At 38.0% G+C, this 23608-nt stretch overlaps 1 protein-coding gene across 1 annotated transcript in view; it reads right to left on the reverse strand.

The window, feature by feature from the left end:
• Positions 1-23608, reverse strand: part of Erp44 (endoplasmic reticulum protein 44) — a 92963-nt gene that overhangs the window by 55673 nt on the left and 13682 nt on the right. The window contains exon 2 of the mRNA NM_001008317.2: positions 125-197. Coding sequence (NP_001008318.1) covers positions 125-197 — 73 coding nt within the window. The remainder of the gene's footprint in view (positions 1-124; positions 198-23608) is intronic.

The following is a 23608-nucleotide window of genomic DNA, read 5'->3' on the forward strand; positions in this document are numbered from 1 at the left end:
TGCTTTTTCACTCGGTAAAATGAGCTGGAATGCTAGTTTGTTATCTACGATAGATAACTGAAATTTTATTTATAAATTATTTATAGAGAAGAAAACATACTTTAAAAAAAATCACGATACTTACTTAAAATTTCATCTATATTCTCTGAATCAAGACTTGCTATTTCAGCTGTTATAGGTGCAAAAATCGAAGTTACCTGAAAATTTAAAAATGAAAAATTAACAATTCCACAAAAACAAAGCAGTCTAAAACATTAATAAAGCATCTAGCTGTTTTTAGAAAGTCGCCTATCAATTGATTTTAATCATTAGCTATCCTAACCTCCATTAGGCCAAAAAATAGAAATATTAACTTCCCCAGCCTAAAAAATTGGTCAGAGAATTCTTACACTTCTAGATAGTTTGTAAACAACTAAGAAAATCATGAACTCACGCAGCCACTCTGAAAGCGCTGACAGAAAACTAAGCCCAGTGACTAAGCAGCAGCCTCTCAGCAGACCCTGGAGGACCTGCTGCTTTCCTGTCTGTGATAACGATGTGTTATGTGTCAGCTATCCCAAAAAAACAATGTTCTCACTTTTGCTTTAATGTGGAAATCCAAGTTCTAGCTTGTCAAAGAGAATCTAACCTAACAACTGCAATGCAGAAAAAAGATCAAACTTTAAACCAAAGTAGCAAAGTTTTACTCATTTTAGTAAGTAATATTTATTCTTAGGTTCCGTCTTTAATTCAATGTATGTGCTGCCTAGGGGATCTTTTATTTAAAGCAGAACTTATGCAAGGAAATTCATCCACTGAATAACTGCTTTACAGTAAGTGAAAACTAATGTCGGAGTCCAGTCAAATAACGGCCAGATGCTCCTTTGGATGCTACTTTATGGACACTTCTTTCTTATAACATGGCGTTCAACCTTCAGGAAGTCACTAATAACTTTAGATGGGCAGGCAGGCAGGCAGGCAGGCAGGCAGGCAGGCAGGCAGGCAGGCAGGCAGGCAGGCCGGCCTGCTGATGCTAGCATGGATTTAAAAACACTGTACTAGGACACATGCAACTGACAAGACTGGCTTTCAGCTGGTAGCTAGGTTTGTTACAAGGACCCAAAGCAAGAAAACTGCCTCTGACCCAAGTCCCTCTTCTCTCTCTGGGGAGTAAAGGGGGGTTTCCTGTTAGAATTAATATTTCTATTAATGTACAATATGAAAAGTTTACTTAAATTTTTACCAAGTTCCACCAGATTGACAAATTATTTCTCTTTCTACCAGCCCTGGGCTAAATAAAGACTCTCATGGGCAAACACCTTTATGCTTCAGATACAGAGTTCACTTAAATAAAGACAAGTGGGCCCAGGGCAAGAAGGGAGGAGAGAATCACTACATTGAAGTAAACATTTTAACTTCTGAAAACACACACTCGTGCACGCAGGCACACAGGTGGGAGGGGATAATTTAAAATGGCAATCTTAATAGTCATGGAGAACACAGTGTCTAATGGTTGAAATATTACAAATGTAACAGATAACATATATAAGTATAGCATAAACTCAAAACTATTGTACAAGCTATTCCCTTCAATTCACTATATCGTTTTTTTGTTAATGCAACAACAGAGAGTTTTCTCTAACCATATTCCATGATTTATTAGATATTTCTTCAACACATATTAGGCATATCAACTATTAAGCAATCCCATCTGGGATGTAAGGTGACACCATCTTACATAAGGAAGGACATTCTTGTGGCTGTGGCACAAAACTCAGTATTTAAGAATCTTTAAAAGGGGCTAGTTAGATGGCTCAGTGGTTAAGGTACTTGCTGCTAAGCTTGATAGCTTGAGTTCAATCTCTGGAACCCAAACAGTAGAGAGAGAGAACTCCCTCCCACAAGATGTCCTCTGACCTCCACACCAGTTGGGAAAAAAGGGAGGGAGGAACAGTATTTTTAAAGGCGCTCAGTAGTAGGAGCTTCTTTAGCATTGCCCAAAGGGTTTTTAAAACTGGGATACTTGTGGGACCCACAAAATCGTTCCTTTTGTTACCCTCCTTCTATCTTCCTCCAAGGCCACCTATCTGGCTAGGGAAGCGAGTACTTAGAAGGTACTAGATCCCATCTCTCCATTTTCTTCTCTGTGTACACAGCCTACTCTACCTAGGCGCCCTCTCCTAAGTTACTACACAACCATCCTTTGACCAACCCCACTTCCATTAAGCTTTGTTTTTCTTGGTAGAAAATGTCTTTCCTTTCTCAATAGCCCAGTGGGCTGAATAGTGTGGGGAGAGAAAAATATCTGAAAAAGTAGTCCAAGTCAATAGGAATTACTGAGAAATTAAACCATTCTGTAGATTAAATGCTGATTACATGCTAAAGTGAAATATTTCAGAAATCAATTTTGGAAAATGTTTTTAGTAACTACTCTCTCAATATTAGGACATTTTAACTGTTATAATATTAACACATATCTGTCCTCACTATTGCAATATGTGAGTGCTGTCACCCAGTGCTAAGACTCAGTGCAGTTACTCTTTTTGAAAGAGGCACTAAACTCATGAGGACCCAATCAAGAATAACTCAACAATAATGTTGAAGATAAATTATTTTAAATAGTTTTATATGAACTGTATATAATTAAAAAAATAAATATAACTTTCTAGTTCATTATTACCAGAAGTTTCTATCCATATATATTCTTTAAGGGAACGAGTAGCAGTAATAGTAGTACACTCTCTAAGGTGAATGTCTCCCAGGAAGGCCAGACTAATCTTTCTGAATAGAGCCTCATGTATAGCAACTCCTCTAACAACAAACCTCCAAGAGTTTCCTGTCGACTGTACAAAGGTCTAACTAGTCTACCAGGCATTTAGGGCCACTCACAAACTAGCTGCACCTCACTGCCTGAGTTACATCCTCTTGTTTTTCATCAATACCCTATGCTCCAACTAAAATGAACAACAGTTACAGTAACCACACATTTTCACAGGATGCAGTAATGCAAGCCTATAATCCCTACACCTTGGAGACTCAGGCAGGAGGATCACAAGCTTTAGGACAACCTAGGCTAGACAATGAGATCCTGTCTCAAGAAATAAATTCATATTCATTCATATTCATTCTCCCCTTTCCCCTTCAGACATAAACTCTAGCTTTCTTAAGAGATCTCAAATCATGCCTGTTATCTTGTATTTTTCTATATTAATAAAACATTTCCCTCTATATGCAGTATTCTAGGCAAAACATTATAGACAGTTACCGTAGCACTCTCAGTAACTGAGAGGAACTGTAGAATGGCTCTTCATAATCCTAAACCATGAAGCATTACCCCCCTATAACATGAGAACAGAGTAAGAGCACACAGAGAAGTAAGGGTGACTGCTAGGCCAATCGCTGCCCTCAACACACCAGCAACACTAGGCTGCCCGGGAGAATAAAATCAGCAACTCAGAACTGCTGTATGGTCTCTTTAAAGGTCACTAACAAGTAGTCCAGATCCAATAATTTATAAATTAAAAAAAATCCAAGAATTTTACAGTACCTGTAATTCCTAAAATACATCCCATTGTTCTCCTGCCTGCATGCTTTGCTTGTGCCATGCACGATCACTGTTGCAACAGCTAGAAACAGCTTCCTAGTTTTCAGTATCTAAGTCAAAAGCTACCTTTGTACAAACCACAGTGCTTTACTTCCCTCATGTGAACTAGAGCAATTCTACAGAATATCAACATATTATTCTATCATAATAAAGAACAATCTTCTTCTGTCCTTAAACTGGTTATTTAATTCCTCCACCAAACAATGTGTGAAAGTTGGCCCATCTACTGCCATATTCTATTTGTACACAAAAAGCACTCGAATAAGTACTAAACGGATAGACAGATGAATGAGTATGTAATATTGAAAATTACAGTGAGTGTTGGAGATGAGAAGTAGGAGAAAAGAGGTAAAGGAGAATAACCCACCCATATTTTGGCAAGTTTGAGAAAAAATGGTTAAAACTAATTATTTGACAGAGAAAATACTACACTTGGTGAAAATCTGCCCTGCCCATCGCAGAAGTTCCTCTGCATCTCAACCAACAGCTGCCCCCCAGAAACACCTTTCAGTTCACTTCACGCGCCTTGGCATGGTTTCCAGATGTTCCAGCACACAGACCACCCACTAAAATGAATCATAGAGCATGGTGACTCCAGTTAATAATAATATACTTGAAAACTGATAATATTTAGATTATAAATATTCACATCCCAAAAATATGGTATGTAAGGTGATGGATATGGTAATTAGTCTGATTTAAGAGTTTTATAATGTATACATACATCCAAACATTGCAGTATAAACTGTAAGAACATATAATCTTTGTACCTTACGATACTGAAGGAGAATAAACAGAATCATTAGCAAATTATTTCCAAAAAAAAATAACAGCTATATCACACTGGTCAGTAAAAAAAAACCAACAGCCGCAATAGTCATCTGTAAGGTAAGAGAAAATGGCATGGGAGTTTTAGGGTCCAGAGCTAATAAAATATTATGCAGAAGTAGTTATCACATTCATGGATGCACTTTCTAGGCTTTAAGTGGTCACTAGAACATCTTATAACCAGTGGGTTTAGCAAACAAGAAACATTTCTGATGCATTTCTTTGTTTAAAGTCCAACATGTTAGAACCTTGCTGTTCAGTGTGGCCCTTGCCCCTGAAGCATTGCGGCAACCATTCCTATGATGTGCTGCTTTAGAGAACAAGTATTTACTCTAGTGACAAGCATATAAACTCATTTAAAACTGCAAAATTTATGGTCCTCAAATATGAACACAATCAAGTTTGTGATAATTCTGCAGTGACATGTAGATCGCTTGACTTTTAAAAAAATGGAAACTAGGGGTTGGGGATTTGGCTCAATGGTAGAGCGCTTGCCTAGCAAGCACAAGGCCCTGGCTGGGTTCAATCCCCAGCTCCAAAAAAGAGAATAGAAAAAAAAAATGGAAACTGATTTTGTTTGAAATTTACATGCTACTTTTGTAAAGTATATAGCCTTCTCCTTTAAAAAAATGTAAAAGGTATTTCTGCATCCAATCACTAGCATGGACAGCTTGAATGGAGAATGTTTCTTCCCTGTGGCAATGCTGCTGTCAATAGGCATTATGTCCAACAGGCATTCTGTAGTAATAGCTTAGAGTAGTTTTCTTAGCTTTCAGTTGCTTGCCTTCTTGTATGAGATTCTCAAAATCCTTTACAAAGCACTTGCTATGTCTCCTATAGGAAAAAATAAGTGATGTATCAAGCAATAGCTCTTTTCCATTTCTAATCCATTCTGACAGTCAGCCTACCACCTAAAGTCCCAAAGCTGCTTCTTATCCCTGGAGGCCACTTCTCTGGCTGCAATGTCAGCATACTCTTACTTTCAGTTTTGCATTAAGCTTGTGGACCACAAAAGCATGAAAGGTTTACAGTTGGCTGTAAGGAGCTAAGTGTTGAAAGGCCCCTGGAGAAAAGAAGCTGAAGCTGATAGAACTGAGGGCCTGGAAGCTGGATATCAATCAAGGCACATCTCACACTGTTTGTATTCTCAAGAGCAATATAATGAGCTAGAAGTTCAAAGAGAAAGGAACACAGGGCCAAGTGCCTAAGACTGGGAAGCTATTTTTAACCCTTAACTTGCTCATGGTTCCCTGCCTGTAGTATCAAAGAAACTTTGGCACCATCAAAAGCAATATGCATTTATGAACAAGCATCAGAACAATAAACTCATTTTTCACAACTGAAAACACATGCAGATATTAGGAAAGACAGGTTCCTTAAACCCCGCTCTTGTTCCAACATACCCAAATTCACAGGTAAGTAAAATGACCTCCAATCTCAAACTAAGGCAGTAAAATAGCCATGGGCAAATACAAAGAAATAAAAGTTACTACAATCTATGCTTTTCGCTACTGTTTGATCATACATGGATTTCCAATAAAAGCTGATGTTCTGTTATTTGTCTTCAGTATATCTAAATATGGAGTGAACTAAATTAACTGAAAACATAGTGTAGTTCTCTGAACTTCAGAGGAAATGTTCTTAGTATAAAAGGATTTTCATGACTAGAAATAAGATTCTTAATGTGTGGAAAGGATTACTTTCTGAAAAATCACATTTGTTCTTCTAGAACCCAAACTCTAAGCAACTAATAAAGAGTAGGAATTTGGAGAAAAGTCAAGATCACAACTGCACTCTTTTCCCAGACATGAGCAGTGGTAGTGAGGAGACAATGTTGAATGGAGGGTGGCCTCCCAATTACTTACTGTACAGCATTGTTCCCTCAAGTTACATTCCTGAAAAATATTTGCACATAAATGCTAAGAGAAAATTATGACTGTTGTTTGAATCACACTGAATTTTCTGCCCAACATGCCTGATAAAACAAAGTTCCTATAAAAAGAGTACTTCAGTTTGGATCTTAAACCTTCCCCAAAGGCCATGAGGTTTGCCTGACAGCCTGTAGCTCTGGGGAGGTGGTAGAACAAAGGATGTGATGGGAAGAAGTTAGGCCAAGGGAACTGAAGGTATCTGGTCCCTCCCCATCTTTTGTTTCTCAGCTACCTTGATGAGCTCCTCAACATAATACACTGCTGCGACAAGGCTGGAAAGTGAAAAAGCCAACCAATTATAGACCAAGATGTCTGAAATCATGGGCCAAAATAAATCTTTATGACACACTTCAATAGACCAGTCAATTTAACATAGAACTGAATATTATTTCTGAAAAACCAATCTTATTCTTAAAGTCAGACAAGTAGACATTATTCTTCCTCATAAGATACAATGACAATGGGAAACAGACTACCTGTGAAGTGGTTAAGAGAAAGACAGGACTTGACTTTATCCAACTCCACTGCTGTACAGGAAATACAAGAAACAGAGAAACATGTTTACATGACACCATGAAAGAACAAGCAGGTAGTACCAGAAAAATGAAATCTTTTATGAAAAAAAATGGCAGGTTAATTTCATTTGGGCTCCCCATAGGAAATAGATGCTGAAACAGGGAATCAATATCTGAAAGATGAAGACGGACTGTAGAGTGGTACCAGGAAGTGAAGGCCGCCAACATTCTAGAGTGGGTGGGACAGAATGCAGCAATGTTTTTGAATACTGATCTTTGGAAATACTGTATTTTACTTAGCTTTAAAAAAAATTCAAGGCTCATTTTAAATAGACAATGTTTTCTCCTGAATTATGCAACAAATCCTTTAATCCTACGTGCCAGCTTTTGCTGTTAGCATATACATTTCTACACTGCAAAATGTGGAAAAAACAAACAAACTCCAACACAGGCCAAAAATGCCTTTATTTCACTATTAAACATATTTTGGAATGCACAGCCCTCAGTAAAGAACAGTTCTGGCTCCCTGTTTTATATACCCAGTTCAAGATTGATTCTCAGACTCTCTAATTTCTTATTCCTAAGCAGAGTGCTGTGTGTTCTAGGGAAATGATGTGAATTACCAAATCCCATGACTCTATTATCACATGGATCAACAGTAGTAACCCACTTATTATAAAACCTGAGTTTTCATAACCAATTAATAAATTTCACATTGTAAATCTGTGCCCTTAGCTTTCTAAGTTCTTTTCTTTCTGCCCTGCACTCCAACGCTTTTTACTGCTCATATGTGCTTTCTGTTTAATCACATTCTTTTTATAGATATGTATGTTTTCAGAAAAGACAAGTTAAATTTTACTTTATGCTTTAACATAGAAAGTTACAGTAGATCAGGGTCTGGGACAGAATACTTCCAGTCTCCATCTGCTCCCAGAGCTGGGGTTGGCCCATAGCTCTCAGACCAAAAACCTGGCAGCAAAGAGCTGGTCTGCCAGGAGCACACCTACTCCAAAGATCACAGGCTCACAGGCCCAAAAGAAAGACAAACTCCAGTCAGTGACAGCAAGACCAACTAACATCAGAGATAACCAGATGGTGAGAGGAAAGCACAGGAACCTAAGCAACAGAAAGCAAAATTACCTGGAATCATCAGAACCCAGTTCTAACACTACAGCAAGCTCTGGATATCCCAACATACCGGAAAAGCAAGATTTGGATTTAAAATTACATCTTATGATGATGATAGAGGACTTTAAGAAGAACATAAATAAGTCCCTTCAAGAAATATAGGACAACACAGGTAAACCAGTAGAAGCCCTTAAAGAGGAAACACAAAAATCCCTTAAAGAATTACAGGAAAACAAAATAAAACAGGTGAAGGCAGACCTATTAGAATTACACCAGATTTCTCAACAGAGACTATTAAAGCCAGAAGATCCTGGACAGATGTCATACAGACCCTAAGAGAACACAAATGCCATTCCAGGCTACTATATCCAGCAAAACTCTCAATTACCATAGATGGAGAAACCAAGATATTCCATGACAAAAACAAATTGACACAGTATCTTTCCATAAACCCAGCCCTACAAAGGATAATAGATGGAAAACTCTAACACAAGGAAGGAAACTTCACCCTAGAAAAGCAAGCAAGTAATCTCCTTGCAGCAATCCCCAAAAGAAGATAGCAACATAAGCATAATTCCACCACTAACAACAAAAATAACAGGAAACAATCATATTCCTTAATATCTCTTATCCTCAATGGACTCAATTCTCCAATAAAAAGAAATAGACCAATAGGCTGAATAAGTAAACAGGATCCAGCATCTTGCTGCATACAGAAAGCACAACTCAGTGACAAGACAGACACAACCTAAGAGTAAAAGGCTGGAAAACAATTTTCCAAGCAAATGGTCCTAAGAAACAAGCTGAAGTAGCCATTCTAATATCAAATAAAATGGATATTTATCAATTTTATCCAAAAAACCAAAAGTTATCAAAAAAAAGATAAGGTAGGACAGTTCATACTCATCAAAGGAAAAATCTACCAAGATGAACTCTCAATTCTGAACATCTATGCTCCAAATGCAAGGGCACCAACATTTATAAAAGAAACTTTACTAAAGCTCAAAGCACACATTGCACCTCACACAATAATAGTGGGAGATTTCAACACCCCACTCTCAGCAATGGACAGATAAAGGAAACAGAAACTAAACAAAGACACAGTGAAACTAACAGAAGTTATGAACTTCTGTTATATATAGAACACTTCACCCTAAAGCAAAGGAATATATCTTCTCAGCACCTCATAGTACCTTCTCAAGAACTGACCATATAATTGGTCACAAAACAGGCCTCAAGAGATACAAGAAGATAGAAATAATCCCATGCATCCTATCAGATGACCATGGATTAAGGCTTGTCTTCAATAACAACAAAAACAACAGAAAGCCCACATACACATGGAAGCTAAACAACGCTCTACTCAGTGACAACATCATCAAGGAAGAAATCAAGAAACAAATTAAAAACTTTTTAGAATTTAATAAAAATGAAGGTGCAACATACCCAAACCTATGGGACACAATGACATCAATGCTAAAAGGAAAACTCATTGCTCAGAGTGCCTCCAAAAAGAAACTGGAGAGAGCACACACTAACAGCTTGACAGCACACCTGAAAGCTCTAGAACAAAAAGAAGCAAATACACTCAAGAGAAGTACACAGCAGGAAATAATCAAACTCAGGGCTGAAATCAACCATGTAGAAACAAAAAGAACTACACAAAGAATCAACAAAACCAGGAGTTGGTTCTGTGAGAAAATCAACAAGATAGATAAACCCTTAGCTGAACTACATAGAGAGTATCCCAATTAACAAAATCAGAAATGAAGAGAGAAATAACAACAAAATTGAGAAAATTAAAAAAAAATCATCAGATGCTACTTACAAAAGCCTATACTCAACAAAACTGGAAAATCCGGATGAAATGGACAATTTTCTAGTCAGATACCAGGTACCATAGTTAAACCAGAATCAGATAAACCATCTAAACAGTCCCATAACCCCTAAAGAAATAGAAGCAGTCATTAAAAGTCTCCCAACCCAAAAAAAAAAAAAAGTCCAAGACCAGATGGGTCTATTGCAGTTTTCTATCAGACCTTCAAAGAAGACCTAATACCAATACTCTTCAAACTATTTCACAAAATAGAAACATAAGGAACAGTACCAAATTCGTTCTTTGAAGCTACAATTACACTTATATCTAAACCACACAAAGACCCTACAAAGAAAGAAAACTTCAGACCAATATCCCTCGTAAATATCAATGCAAAAATACTCAATAAAATTCTTGCAAACTGAATTCAAGAACACATCAAAATGATCATTCACCATGATCAATTAGGCTTCATCCTAGGGATGCAAAGATGGTTCAATATACAGAAATCTATCAATGTAATCCACTACATAAACAAACTCAAAAAAAAAAAAAAACCAAACAAACACATGATCATTTCATTAGATGCTGAGAAAGCATTTGACAAAATTCAACATCTTTCACATTAAATTTCTTGGAAAGATCAGGAATTTTTGAATACCTAAACATAGTAAAAGCAATATACAGCAAACCAGTAGCCAACATCAAACTAAATGGAGAGAAACTTGAAGCAATCCCACTAAAATCAGGGACTTGACAAGGCTGCCCACTATCTCCCTACCTATTGAATATAGTACTCAAAGTCCTAGCCAGAACAATTAGACTACAAAAAGAGGTCAAAGGAATACAAATTGGAAAGGAAGAAGTCAAAATACCACTATTTGCAGATGATATGATAGTATACTTAAGTGACTCCAAAAATTCCAACAGAGAACTACTAAGCCTGATAAACCACTTCAGCGGAGTGGCTAGGTATAAAATTAACTCAAACAAATCAGTAGCCTTCTTCTACTCAAAGGATAAACAGGATAAGAAAGAAATTAGGGAAATGACTCCCTTCAAAATAGTCACAAATAATATAAAATACCTTGGGGTGACTCTAACCAAGCAAGTGAAAGATCTATATGACAAGAACGTCAAGTCTCTGAAGAAAAAAATTGAAGATCTCAGAAAATGGAAACATCTCCCATGCTCATGGATTCGAAAGATTAATATAGTAAAAATGGCCATCTGTCTGAAAGCAATCTACAGATTCAATGCAATCCCCATCAAAATCCCAAGTCAATTCTTCACAGAGTTAGAATAATAAAACACCTATGATAACAAAAACTATTCTCAAAAATGATAGAACTTCTGGGGGAATCACCATCCCTGACCTCATTATACTAGCAATAATGATAACAACCACATTGTATCAGTACAGAGACTGGCAGGTTGATCAATGGAATAGAATTGAAGACCCAGAAATGAACCCACACACCTATGGTCACCTGATATTTGACAAAGGAGCTAAAACCATCCAGTGGAAAAAAGATAGCATTTTCAACAAATAGTGTTGGTTCAACTGGAGGTCAACATGTAGAAAAATGTAAATTGATCCATTCTTTTTGCCCTGTACAAAGTTCAAGTCCAAGTGGATCAAGGACCTCCATATAAAACCAGATACACTCAAACTAAGTGGGGAAGAACCTCGATCACATGGGCACTTGGGAAAATTTCCTGAACAAAACACCAATGGCTTAGGCTCTAAGATCAACAATCGACAAATGGAACCTCATAAAATTGCAAAGCTTCTGTAGGGCAAAGAACACTGTCATTAGGACAAAACTGCAACCAACAGATTAGGAAAAGATCTTTACCAATCCTACATCGATAGAGAGCTAATATCCAAAATATACAAAGAATTCAAGAAGTTAGACTCCAGAGAACCAAATAACCCTATTAAAAAATGGGGTACAAAGCTAAACAAAGAATTCACAGTTGAGAAAAATCAAATCAAATGGCTGAGAAGCACCTAAAGAAAAGTTTAACATCCTTAGTCATCAGGGAAATGCAAATCAAAAACCACTCGGAGATTCCACCTCACACCAGTCAGAATGGCTAAGATCAAAACTCAGGTGACATCAGATGCTGGCAAGGATGTGGAGAAAGAGGAAGATTCCTCCATTGCGGGTGGGAATGCAAGCTGGTACAACCACTCTGGAAATCAGTCTGGAGGTTCCTCAGAAAATTGGACATAGTACTACTACTACCTGAGGACCCAGCTATACCAGACCTGGGCATACATCCAAAAGATGCTCCAATGTATAACAAGGACACATGCTCCACTATGTTCATAGCAGCCTTATTTATAATAGCCAGAAGCTGAAAAGAACCCAGATACCCTTCAACAGAGGAATGGATACAGAAAATGTGGTACATTTACACAATGGAGTATTACTCAGCCATTAAGAACAATGACTTCATGAAATTCATAGGCAAATGGTTGGAACTAGGAAATATCATCCTGAGTGAGATAACCCAGTGACAAAAGAACACTCATGGAATGCACATGGTAAATATTAGCCCAAAAGCTTGGAATACCTAAGAAAAAATTTACAGATCATATGAAGCCCAAGAAAAAAGAAGACCAAAATGTGGATGGTTCATTCCTTCTTAGAAGGGAGAACAAAATACTCATGGGAGGAAATATAGGGACAAAGAGTGGAGCAGAGACTGAAGAAAAGGTCATCCACAGACTGCCCACTTCAGAATCCATCCCATATGCAGCCACCAAACCCAGTCACTATTGGTGATGCCAAGAAGGGCTTGCTGAGAGGAGCCTGATATGCCTGTCCCCTGAGAGGCTTTATCAGAGCCCTCTTGATATAGATGAGGATGGTTGCAGCTAACTATAGGGATGAACAAGGGGACTCCAATGGAGAAGTTAGAGAAAAGACTGAAGGAGCTGAAGGGTTTGTAACACCATAGGAAGAACAACAATATCAATCAGCCAGACCCGTCACAGCTCCCAGGGACTAAACCACCAACCAATGAGTACACATGGAAGGAACCATGGCTCCAGTCACATATGTAGCGGAGGATGGTATTGTCTGGCATCAATAGGAAGAGAAGCCCTTGGTCCTGTGAAGGCTCATTTCCCTAAGGTAGAGTAATTCCAGGGTGTTGAGGTTGGAGTGGGTGGGAGGAAGTGGGAGCATCCTTATAGAAGCAGGGAGAGGGGGAATGGGTGTGAAAGAGGGGGAAAGGGAATTACATTTGAAATGTAAATATATGAAATATCTAAGAAAAATAAAATTAAAAAAATACTTGTTATGGTCACTGATACAGTAGGTATGTTTAGTTTTATTTCTGCCATTTTTTCCTAATTTTATTGTTTTAAAATTGACTTTTCAAAGCAAACTAGGTTTTTGTTTTAGAAAGGTAGTTTGATACACAAGAAGCTTTACTTCTCTTAGAATAGCAATCATGATAATGAGACCTTCTATTGTCCCATATATGTCACTCTGCACATGGTTTCATATGCATTCTTAACAAAATGATGCATTATAGCAGTTCCACATACTTCCATTTCTAAGGAAGCGTACTGGTGGCCGAATTCCAGAACTCACCATATTATGGCCTCCATTAAACTTCTTTCGTTATTTTTCAATGATGTTCTAATTGAACTTCATGGCTAAGCTTTGCCACTCACTTCAGCCACAGAACCTAACCTACACAGTGCTCGCTTCCTGTGCTGACGAAAATCTCCCTAGGTGGGTAGTAAACTCTTCTGAGAGGCAGAATGTAGACATACAGCAAGTTTGACTGTCTCAAGGCTTATGAGTTGGGCCTCTTTCATGATGATTTTGATATGCTTGGCCCAGGGAGTAGCACTATTAGGAGGTGTGGTCTTATTGGAGTAGGTGTGTCACTGTGGGGGTGGGCTTTGAGACCTGAATCCTAGCTGCCTGGAAGTAAGCATTCTAGCAGCCTACGGATGAAGATGTAGAACTCTCAGCTCCTCTTGCACCATGCCTGCCTGAATGCTGCCATTTTCCTGCTGATGATGATGGACTGAACCTCTGAACCTGTAAGTCAGCCAGTCCCAATTAAATGTTGTTCTTTATAAGGGTTGCCTTGGTCATGGTGTCTGGTTACAGCAGTAAAACCCTAAGGAAGACAGCCATGAACTTGAGTTAAGGGTGGGTAGATAATAATGGTTTTGTTTTGTTTTGTTTTGTTTTTTGGTAAACTGTCCATGACAGACTTGTAATTAACATGTAGAGTAGAAAGGTCAAGATGTTCAGCTTTATAAATCAAAACTACAATGGACTGACTTTTCCTATAAGCTCTCTGACACAGCAACCAAAAGGTAAAGAGCAGTGAAGAGAACACTCCCAACTGCTATCCCTTAAAACTTGCAATTCTGAATAAGTAATACTTGGACATATAGAGACTAGAGGGGACTGAAGAATTGATAAGAGATGTGAAAGGAAGTTAAAAGCAAGATAATTTGTAACTGAGTAATCTTTGGAGCCCATGATTTTACTTCAGTGCTGTCTTTACATCCCATGATACAGAGAACAATAAATGACAAAATACGTCTTTGTGACTTTTATATCGATCACTTGATCTCTGAAAATCTCCATTTATAAGCTGCCTAGCCTACAAACACTATCTAAAAATCTTTCAGTATTTAAAAACAGAATGATCATTGAAACTGCTATAGTAATTTCATTCTCTGATAAGTAGGAGAATAATGTTCGCGTCTACCGTAGTGAGATGGCATTTCTCTCCTTGTAAAACCAGTATTTATTGGTAGGAATAGCATTTTTAAAATTCAGTCTCTTAATCTGGCTATCAACTGAGTCATTACTTTTTACTTGCCAGTCTCTACAATGAAACTAAGTATTTTTCTTACATGGTTTTGGAAATTATCTCCAGCCCTGGCATCTTTTCATTTGAGGTCTAGTGCCCAAACAATAGTCAGAAAGTGCCTTCTTTTCTAGACAGTGTTACTGATGGCCTTTTCTACTTTAAGTAAATAAGACTGATTTTTAAAATCTCATAGAATTGTAGGATGCCTAGAAATGAAAAAAGTTAATGTAGTTCAATAAATTAATCTTTTAACAACTATTGTGATGTCTCTACTGTACACCAAGTACCATGATTGGCACAAAGGAAACAAATACTAAAATGGAATACAATTTAAACCACCCATCAAAGGAGAGGAGGAGAGCAAAAAGGCATGCTCAGGGTGGGAAGAGCTTTATTATTTTATACAAAGTCTTAGGGTTGTCAGGTGCAAGGTCATTATCACATGAAAAGACTGCAATGATTCAGGACCTCTTGTTGAGTAGTACATGAGCTGTACAAATAAACATATAGTGTATATTCACGGGGCGCTAAACATGAACTAGTTTTCTAGGACTGCCATGACAAATTAGCAAAAACATAGAGACTTAAAACAAATTTATTATTTTATAATTCTGGGAGCCATAAAGCTGAAACCAAGTTACTGGCAAGGCCACTTGATCTCTGAAAGCTCTTCAAGATGAATCCTCACTTTTGTCTTTCAGTGGCTACTGAAATTCCTTAATTTACAACAGAGATCCGTCAGTATAACTGAACTTCCATCTTCTCGTTTTTTTCTGTGCACTTTTCTCATAAAACATCAAGCCTAGAGTTTGGACCATTCTTAATCAAGGATGAATCCATCTCAAGAGCCTTAACTAAGGACATCTATAAAGACTTTCTTTCCAAAACGTCATCAAGTCCAGTGAATACAGGCTGAAGGAACGCTTTTCCAACTCACTGTAGCTTTTTGATCCATGTCATCTTAAATCTACATTTACGTAGGTTATAGAAAGAAGCTACTGTACTTATGTGTGTTCATCTCAAATTTTATCTCTTAGATTACAAATAAGTGAATTTACTACTTTTATTAGAGGTATTTATATTTGTGTTATTAATGAATTTCTTACGGTTTTTTATAGTAAAAATTTTTATGGCATTTAGTTTAACTATGTACATCGTGTGCACGTGTGTGTCTGTGTGTGCATGTGAGTGCAGATGCCCATGGAGGACATATGTGTCAGACTTTCCGCAGCTGGAGTTACAGGTGGTTGGGAGCCGCCTAACATTGGTTCTGAAAGAGCAGTGCATGCTCTGTAGAACTGAGCCAAGTCTCCAGCCCTTCTATGTTCTCTAAGAACTACTGTTAAAGCTACTTTCACTATTTTCATCTCTATGTCAAAATGATCTTAGAGATTTTACAGATGGTCTAGGACTTCTTCAAATAGTTCTGAATGTAGAATTATAAGTGACTAAATATGATATGAGCAGTATTCAACAGATCATACAGTAATTTATAACTAAGTAGAAACTGTTAACCAAAGCAGTATTAGTCAGCATGATAATCCACCTTGGGTATGTCATTCTAACGAGACAGGCACAGGAGACAGTTTAGGCTGAGACCCTGCACACATACATGCACGCACGCACACACTTTTTATAAAGCACTTGCTAACCTAGTTCCTTAAGCTACACATACTCTCTCCAAACAGTAAACCTAGCAACCTCTGAACCTCCACAACACCTATGCACATCAGGCTGCATGTACTCCCATCTCTGAGTAATAATACATTTTTCCCACCTCTAGCAACAAATAGGCAGGTTCTATTTTAAGTGTATTCCTAATAAATCCAGTTAAAAAAAATAGAAGGGCTGAACTGGTTGGTGGCACAGTAAGGCAAACTGTGCTACCAACCCAAATAAATTTTTAGAGAAAAACCCCTTAGTACCATCTGATGTCTATGTATAGCATAGGAAAAGCAAAGATATCACTGACATCAGATGCATTATGGGAATGAGTTATATGCAATAGGAAAAATGATTATATGATCTGTTAGAGAACCACCCAAACTGCACCCCTTAGTAACCAGTCCCTCTGTCTTAGGGTTACTATTGCTGTAATGAAACACCTGGATAACCAAAGAAACTTCAGAAGGAAAGGGTTTAGTCTTGATTACAATTCCAAATCACAGTTCATCATAAAAGGAAGCAGGGCAGGGACTTGGAGGCAGGAGCTGATGCAGAAGCCATGGGGAGTGCTGCTTACTGGATTGCTCACAGGGCTTTGCTAAGCCTGGTTTTTTAGAGAACCCAGGACCACTACCCCACGGACAGCACCAGCAACAATGGACAGGGCTATTCCATATCAATCACTCATTAAGAAAATGCTTTAAAGCTGGATTTTATGGAGGCATTTTTCTCAATTGAGGTCCTCTCCTATTAGATAACTCTAGTTTGTTTTAAGTTGACATAAAACTAGCCAAGACACACTCCTTCCTTTAGACCCTAAAAAAAGAGACTTAATTAATTAAGGGTGGAACCTGGGGCCCTTCAGTATCCTCACTCATGTGGTTTACTGCCCCCTTTCAGCAAATTTGACCTTTATTATAGCTTTGCCTCAAATAAAGTTTTTCCTGCTGATCTGTAATCTGTGTGAGCCTTTATCTCAATTCTCTGGGAAACCCCAAACCTTGAAATACCTGACTCAGAACACCTGAAAAACTAATGACAAACTTTTTACAAAGATTAATCCACAAAAGCCTCAGGTTTTGTTTTTGTTTGACTGATGGAGGACATCTTTTATTTCATTAATTAATTAATTTACAGCTCAAACGCAGCTTCCCCTCCTTATTTTCCTTTTAGTCCTTTCCTCTCACCTCATGACTTCCACTTCGCTTTCCCTTTCTCCTTAGAGAAGGGGAGGCCTCCCATGGATAAACGCACCTTGGCATGTCAAGTTGCAGTAGGACTAGACTTTTCTCCTGCTGAAGACTAGACAACACCACCCTGAAGTGGAAACTTAAAGGTTCCTTGGAGAGTAAGTTGTGTTAGATAGTGTTTTGAAGGGGCAAACATGTGAAGGAGTACTTTACTGACGTGGACAAAGGTGAAAGACTAAGGCAGACTTGTGAAGGAACGTTTCACAGAAGCAGACACAGGAAAGAACATTCTGCTAAAGCAAACACCGGAAAGGACACATGATAAAGATTTCTATGCTATCAGCATGCATGTATTGGTCAGCCTTACACTTCGTAGTTGAGCTCCATTTGTTGAGCTCCATTTGTCGGGACTTCAAGGACTTCAGCTGACTGTATGCATGGGCTGAGACAAGACCCATACTGAGGCAAGGCACATGGAGGACACATGCTGTTTGGAGGGTATTAATAGGACTCTATGAAGTGACAGAGACATTGGCTAGCTGTTCAACGCTTGTGGGTCTCCCATCTTGGCTTATCTTCGCTTCCCTGAGAGAGGCACAGTCAAGAATTTCTCCTGGTACTCTTGTTGGTCCCTCCTGCTGACTTGACTTGAGGCTGAGGCCTGGCTGTCTCTGCTAGGTTGTGTCACCCTGTTGCTAACCCAACTCTACTGAACTGGACTGCTGATGTAGCCAGCTGTTTGTGAGTGGATCAAGTTGCTGCCGCCTGCTAACCTGTGAACTGAACTGCCGATTTCCAGACAACACAGAGAAAGTGTCCCCACTCGATTGGCCTGTGATATATTTTCTTCGTTGATGATTGATGTGGAAGGGCCCAGCTCATGTGGAGTGTGCCATAAAATCCTGTAGTTGTGGGTTCTACACCGGCTGAGCAAGCTATGGGGAGCAAGTCCGTAAGCAGTACTCCTCTATGGCCTCTGCTTCAGCACCGGTCTCAAGTTCCTTCCCAGATTTCACTCAGTGAAGGAGTGTTACCTGAGAGTGGTAAGCTCAAACAAACAAACAAACAAAAACAAAACAAAACAAAAAAAAACCAAACCCTTTTCTTTTTCTCCCCAGGTTATTTATGTTCATGGTATATTATCACAGCAGTAGAAACCTTAACTAAAACTAAGAATAACACTATTTTTTGAATTGTACATTAATGGATTGTGAAACCAATTTTCCTGGATTTACACTCAACAGTAACAAAAGGGAAACATCACTACCAGGGGATATAGTATTCAAGTACTTTGAGAAACTTTTAGTTATATATCAGATTGCAGTGTAAAGTATTTTTCTTTTTTCAAGTTTTATATTTTTATTTGTTCTTACTGCATGAATGTTTGCCTGCATATATGTCTGTGTGCCTGGTCTCTGTGGAAGACAGAAGAGCTCACAAATCCCCAGAAATAGGAGTTACAAAGTGAGCCACTGTATAGGTGCTGGGTAACATCAATCTTAATTCTCAGTTCTCACAGGCAAATTTTCAATAATTTCCAAATTTTCCCTTGCCTTGCCTGGATATTGCTGCTGATGCTGCATATTTTCCAATATGTGAAAATGAGTCTTTGTAAGGCACTGTTTAGTCTAGGGGTGAAGCATGAATTTAATTTTTCTTGGGAAATAAATTCCACTGAGATAGTTAGCTCAGAAAGTCCAATAAATTCTATTAAGGTGCAAGACAGCAATAAATATCTGTAGACTAAGAGAAGACAAAAAAGTACATGATCAAGTTACATGATGAGTGTTAGAGCTGCCAGCAAAAACTTTTGCCTCCTAACCTCAACTCATAGACTGCATCAAATCACCAGACTGTGAAATTGTGGTTTAATCAGAACCTCAACTAACTGTATGGGACACTTATAAATGGAATTAAAGGTTGTTTTGTTTTTGGGGGGATTTTTTTGTTTTTGTTTTTTTTTTATGAGAGCTCATATCCAGAAACGAACAATAATTCAGTATCTATTTTGTAATTTAGGCATGAATTACTTTTAAAAATCATATGATTTCTGAATGTAAATCTTCTAATTTGTGTAATTTATGCACATGTTTTCTTTGCAAAGTTTTGGTTTTGTTATATGAGATTTATTCTTCAATTCACTGTTGGTTAAAACTAAACTGTTACCAGATCTAGATCACCACTTAACATTTGTGATGCTCATGAAATGTTGTGTGGAAGCTCCAAACAGGATAATTTATTCAATGCGCAGTTTTGAGATATCAGAATGAAGTTCAAACATTATTAAAGGACTCTGTGTACTCCCTTAAATAAATTCTCCCTTAAGCAAGCACATGAAATAAAAATCAGAAGAATTCAAGTTTCTAGTTAAGTTCATGAATGAGTCAGCCTCTAAGTTTGATTAGCTAAAACAAAACTACTAGAGGAAAGACAATGTTAAGAGATAAGACTTTGTTTTGTTTTTTTGCCTTTCAAATATTTACTTTGAAATTAACTGAGTTCTCTTTCATCCTTGTGTTTATTATTGTTGTGGTTTCCAGTTTGTTTACTTTCCTCTTTCTCCCACCATTATTTAACAACTATAGGGTCAGTAGACAACGTAACAAAGGGAAACTTTAAAGGTTTAAAGATGAGAAATGAAGTAAATTTGTCACTCATTGCAAGTGACACAACTTATAATCAGAAATTCAAAAAGGAATACAAATAATTAGAGGATTATAAGGTATTAGAGTGTAAATACAGTATACAAAGAACATAGAAAAAGCAATATTAATGAAAATACAATTTAGAATCAGAGTCTTAAAAATAAAAGGCCCAATCCATTCACTTATTTCAGATGGCCAAATCAGAGGGTTGATCAGCACAAGAACCTCAAGCTGATTTCCCAGTTTCACAATGGCTCCATAGATTTGACAAGCTTTCTGCCCCTAACCTTTCTTTACCTTACCAAACAGTTACTTGGAATGATGACCAAAAAAAGGGAGAAACATCTAACAAGTTCAACCAATGTTAAGAAATGTGAAAAACAAAGGCAGACAACAATAATACAATTTTAGCAGTGCCAAAGAATGTGAACAGATACTAGAGTGGTAAAAAGATACACCTGCACCATGACTAGAAAACACACACTCACTGACATATGACTCAGTGTATGTATGCTGTGGATTACTACAATAAAAATGATACTGTGTGTGATCCTAACCCTTCAGGAGGCTGAAGCAAGAGGACAGCCTGGGCCAAACAGTTCCCGGACACCTGAGTGGGAGTGAGCCTCTAGCTCAGTGGTTCTCAACCTTCCTAATGCTGTGACCTTTCAACACAGTTCCTCGGGTTGTAATAACCCCCACCATAAAATCATTTCATTTCTACTTCATAACTGTAATTCTGCTGTTATGAATTGTAATGTAAGTATCTAATATGCAGGATATCAGATACACAACTCCTGTGAGAAAGTTGTTCAATGCCTGCTCCACCAGAAGCCTAATACATACACAAACATTTTCTATACATATGTATAGAAACCTACAGGTTGAGAACTACGTTGTATCTCAAGAATAACATAAATAACTTAGTTCTCTATGTAACTCTGAAAAATCACTACACTATTTTGTTAAGAGGGCAAACACAAGAGACTGGGTGTAATAAGCAAACACATAAAAGTCTGATAGAGATCCCCTCCTACAATGAGTCAGAAAAAGAATGCCGCAAACTTAAGGGGTCAGAGTGGAGAGGCACAGGAGGTTTTAGGGCAGGAGGTCATGTGCAGTCACAAACCTCCTCTATCTCACTAGTAAGTGCACTGCTTGTCAATGGGGAAGCAGCTGACAGAAGGTACGATGCCTTCTACTGCTGACTGAAGGCGCAAAGTCTTCTATCAGCTAACATGAAAGTCTGGATATTGTATTTAACTGTCTTTCATGAACAAGATAAAAACACCCCAAAGATGCAAAGAAAAGAATCAGTTACTCCAATTTGTGGAGAAGCAATGGTTTCCAGCACGGAAATGACTAGTGAAAAGAGGCCATAGGAAGACACGAAGCCCCCTGGCATCACACACCCTATCTCCTTGCTTTTGTCTCCTAATGTGGACCCTTTCTTTTCCCTGGGGGTGGGGGTGGGGTTTAAAATCTAAGAAGACTCACTACAGAACAGGATTTTCTTTGTTGTTTGTTTATCCCAGTCTAGCTGTGAACACTCCACGTTCCTGCCTCATCATCCTGACTGATGGGATGATAAGCATAGGCCATTATATCCAGCTTCTACCAGTTTCCATTGGACCTATAAACAAATTTGGCTTAATGGTCAGATTTTACTAAAAGTAAAGATGATACATGCTCGCCCTTGTGCATAGATACGTTGACACCCCCCGGGAAGCAGTATTAAGGGTAACTGGCATGCATGTGCATCAGGCTTGCAAAAGCAAACGAAACTATAAGCCAGCTACTTAAAATTTTACAGTTTTTTCATCTTTTCAGTGACAAGTCTGAAGTAGTAATCATTTCTTTACCAAAGTCAACTAGAGACGACACATTTCTAAAGCATCATCATTTTCCATATATCCATGTCAATCACAGCAGATAGACTTCTGAATGAGTCCAAATGCTTAGGGAACATTAAGTTGTTCGACGTGCAACTAATGGTACCTTTCATTCGGAAGAGAAGAAGTGTGTCTCCCCACTTTCATTTGCCCCACTTACAGGAATTTATCTGCTTTTGTACTAAAAGGTGAACTGCGTATCAAGTTAGATTTTCTTTTCTATCAATCATAATTATACTTTCACTATTTTGGTAAGACTATATCCTGAGCTACCAGAGGAAAGAGACAAGTTGATAAGTACTTTATGAAATCACTACTGTTTAGAATCAGACTTTTAAAAATAAAATTCACTCCTCTCGGTGGGTCAAAGGATGGCAGACTCACAGAGGGTTGAGCAAGGCACTTTCCTGGTGTCAGGATTTGGCAGGCTTTCCTCGTAACCCTTACCTAACCAAACAAATCCCTCTCATATGCAGATAGGACACAAAACATTTTCTGTATATATGTATGATCTCACAGCTTTGCAAAATAATTAAACCCAATTTTAAACTAGGAAAACAAGGCCAGAAGAAGGGAGATGGTGTATCAGAGAGCTAAGGAGACTCAGAAGTGGCTCCTTCAGCTTCCAAGGTCACTGCACCTCCCAGCATTCACTGCCAGTCATTGTGGGTAGCCAGACCCTAGAACTAGTGTGATTCATCTATTCTCCCTCACAAAGATGTTACTGACACAGTAAGCAGTCAGGTAAAGAATCCTAGAACGAGGATATCTGACGTATGTCTAAATGTTTTCTTAAAAGTCATTTGTTACTATGAGAGAGAGAGAGAGGGGGGGGTAATCGAGAAAGAAATAAAGAAAAGTGGGGGAAGAGATGAGGCCAGGGTGGGTGTAGAAGTCAGAGGGTAAGAGGGTAAGTGTAAAGAGCTGGTCTTTCCTTCTCAGTTAGCTAGATTCCAGGGATTGAACTCGTGCAGTCAGGCTTACATGGCAAAGACTTTTACAGTTATCTCACAGGTCCCAGCAATCTGTATCTCTTTACAACACTACAACAAACACTGCAACTGAAGCAGGAATCATGCTATGATTGTTTCAGAAATGAGAAAATAAACTTTAGTATGGTCAAGCAGCTACTAAAAAAAATAAAAACACTGGGGTTGGAGAGATGGCTCTGTGGTTAAAGAGCACTGGCCACTCCTTTACAGGATCCAAGGTTCAAGTCCCAGCACCCACACAGCAACTCACAACTGGCTGTAAGTTCCAAGGGATCCAACACCCTTACACAGACATACATACATGCAGGAAAAACACCAAAGCACATAAAATAAAAATAAATTTTTTTAAATTCTCTTTAAAAAATAAAAACATTGCTGAACAAATAAGACTCAAATAAGCTATGAGTTGTCTAAACTTACGACAGAACAGAGATTTAAAAAAAACTAGGTTTCTAATAATTCTAAAACCAGTAGATTCTTCAAAAATAAATCACAACTATCTTTAATACTATTTTCATAATTATGCAATGAATATAAAAGTACAATACTAATTAGGTAAACTT

Source organism: Rattus norvegicus, chromosome 5 (assembly GCF_036323735.1).
Source record: "Rattus norvegicus strain BN/NHsdMcwi chromosome 5, GRCr8, whole genome shotgun sequence".
Taxonomy (NCBI): domain Eukaryota; kingdom Metazoa; phylum Chordata; class Mammalia; order Rodentia; family Muridae; genus Rattus; species Rattus norvegicus.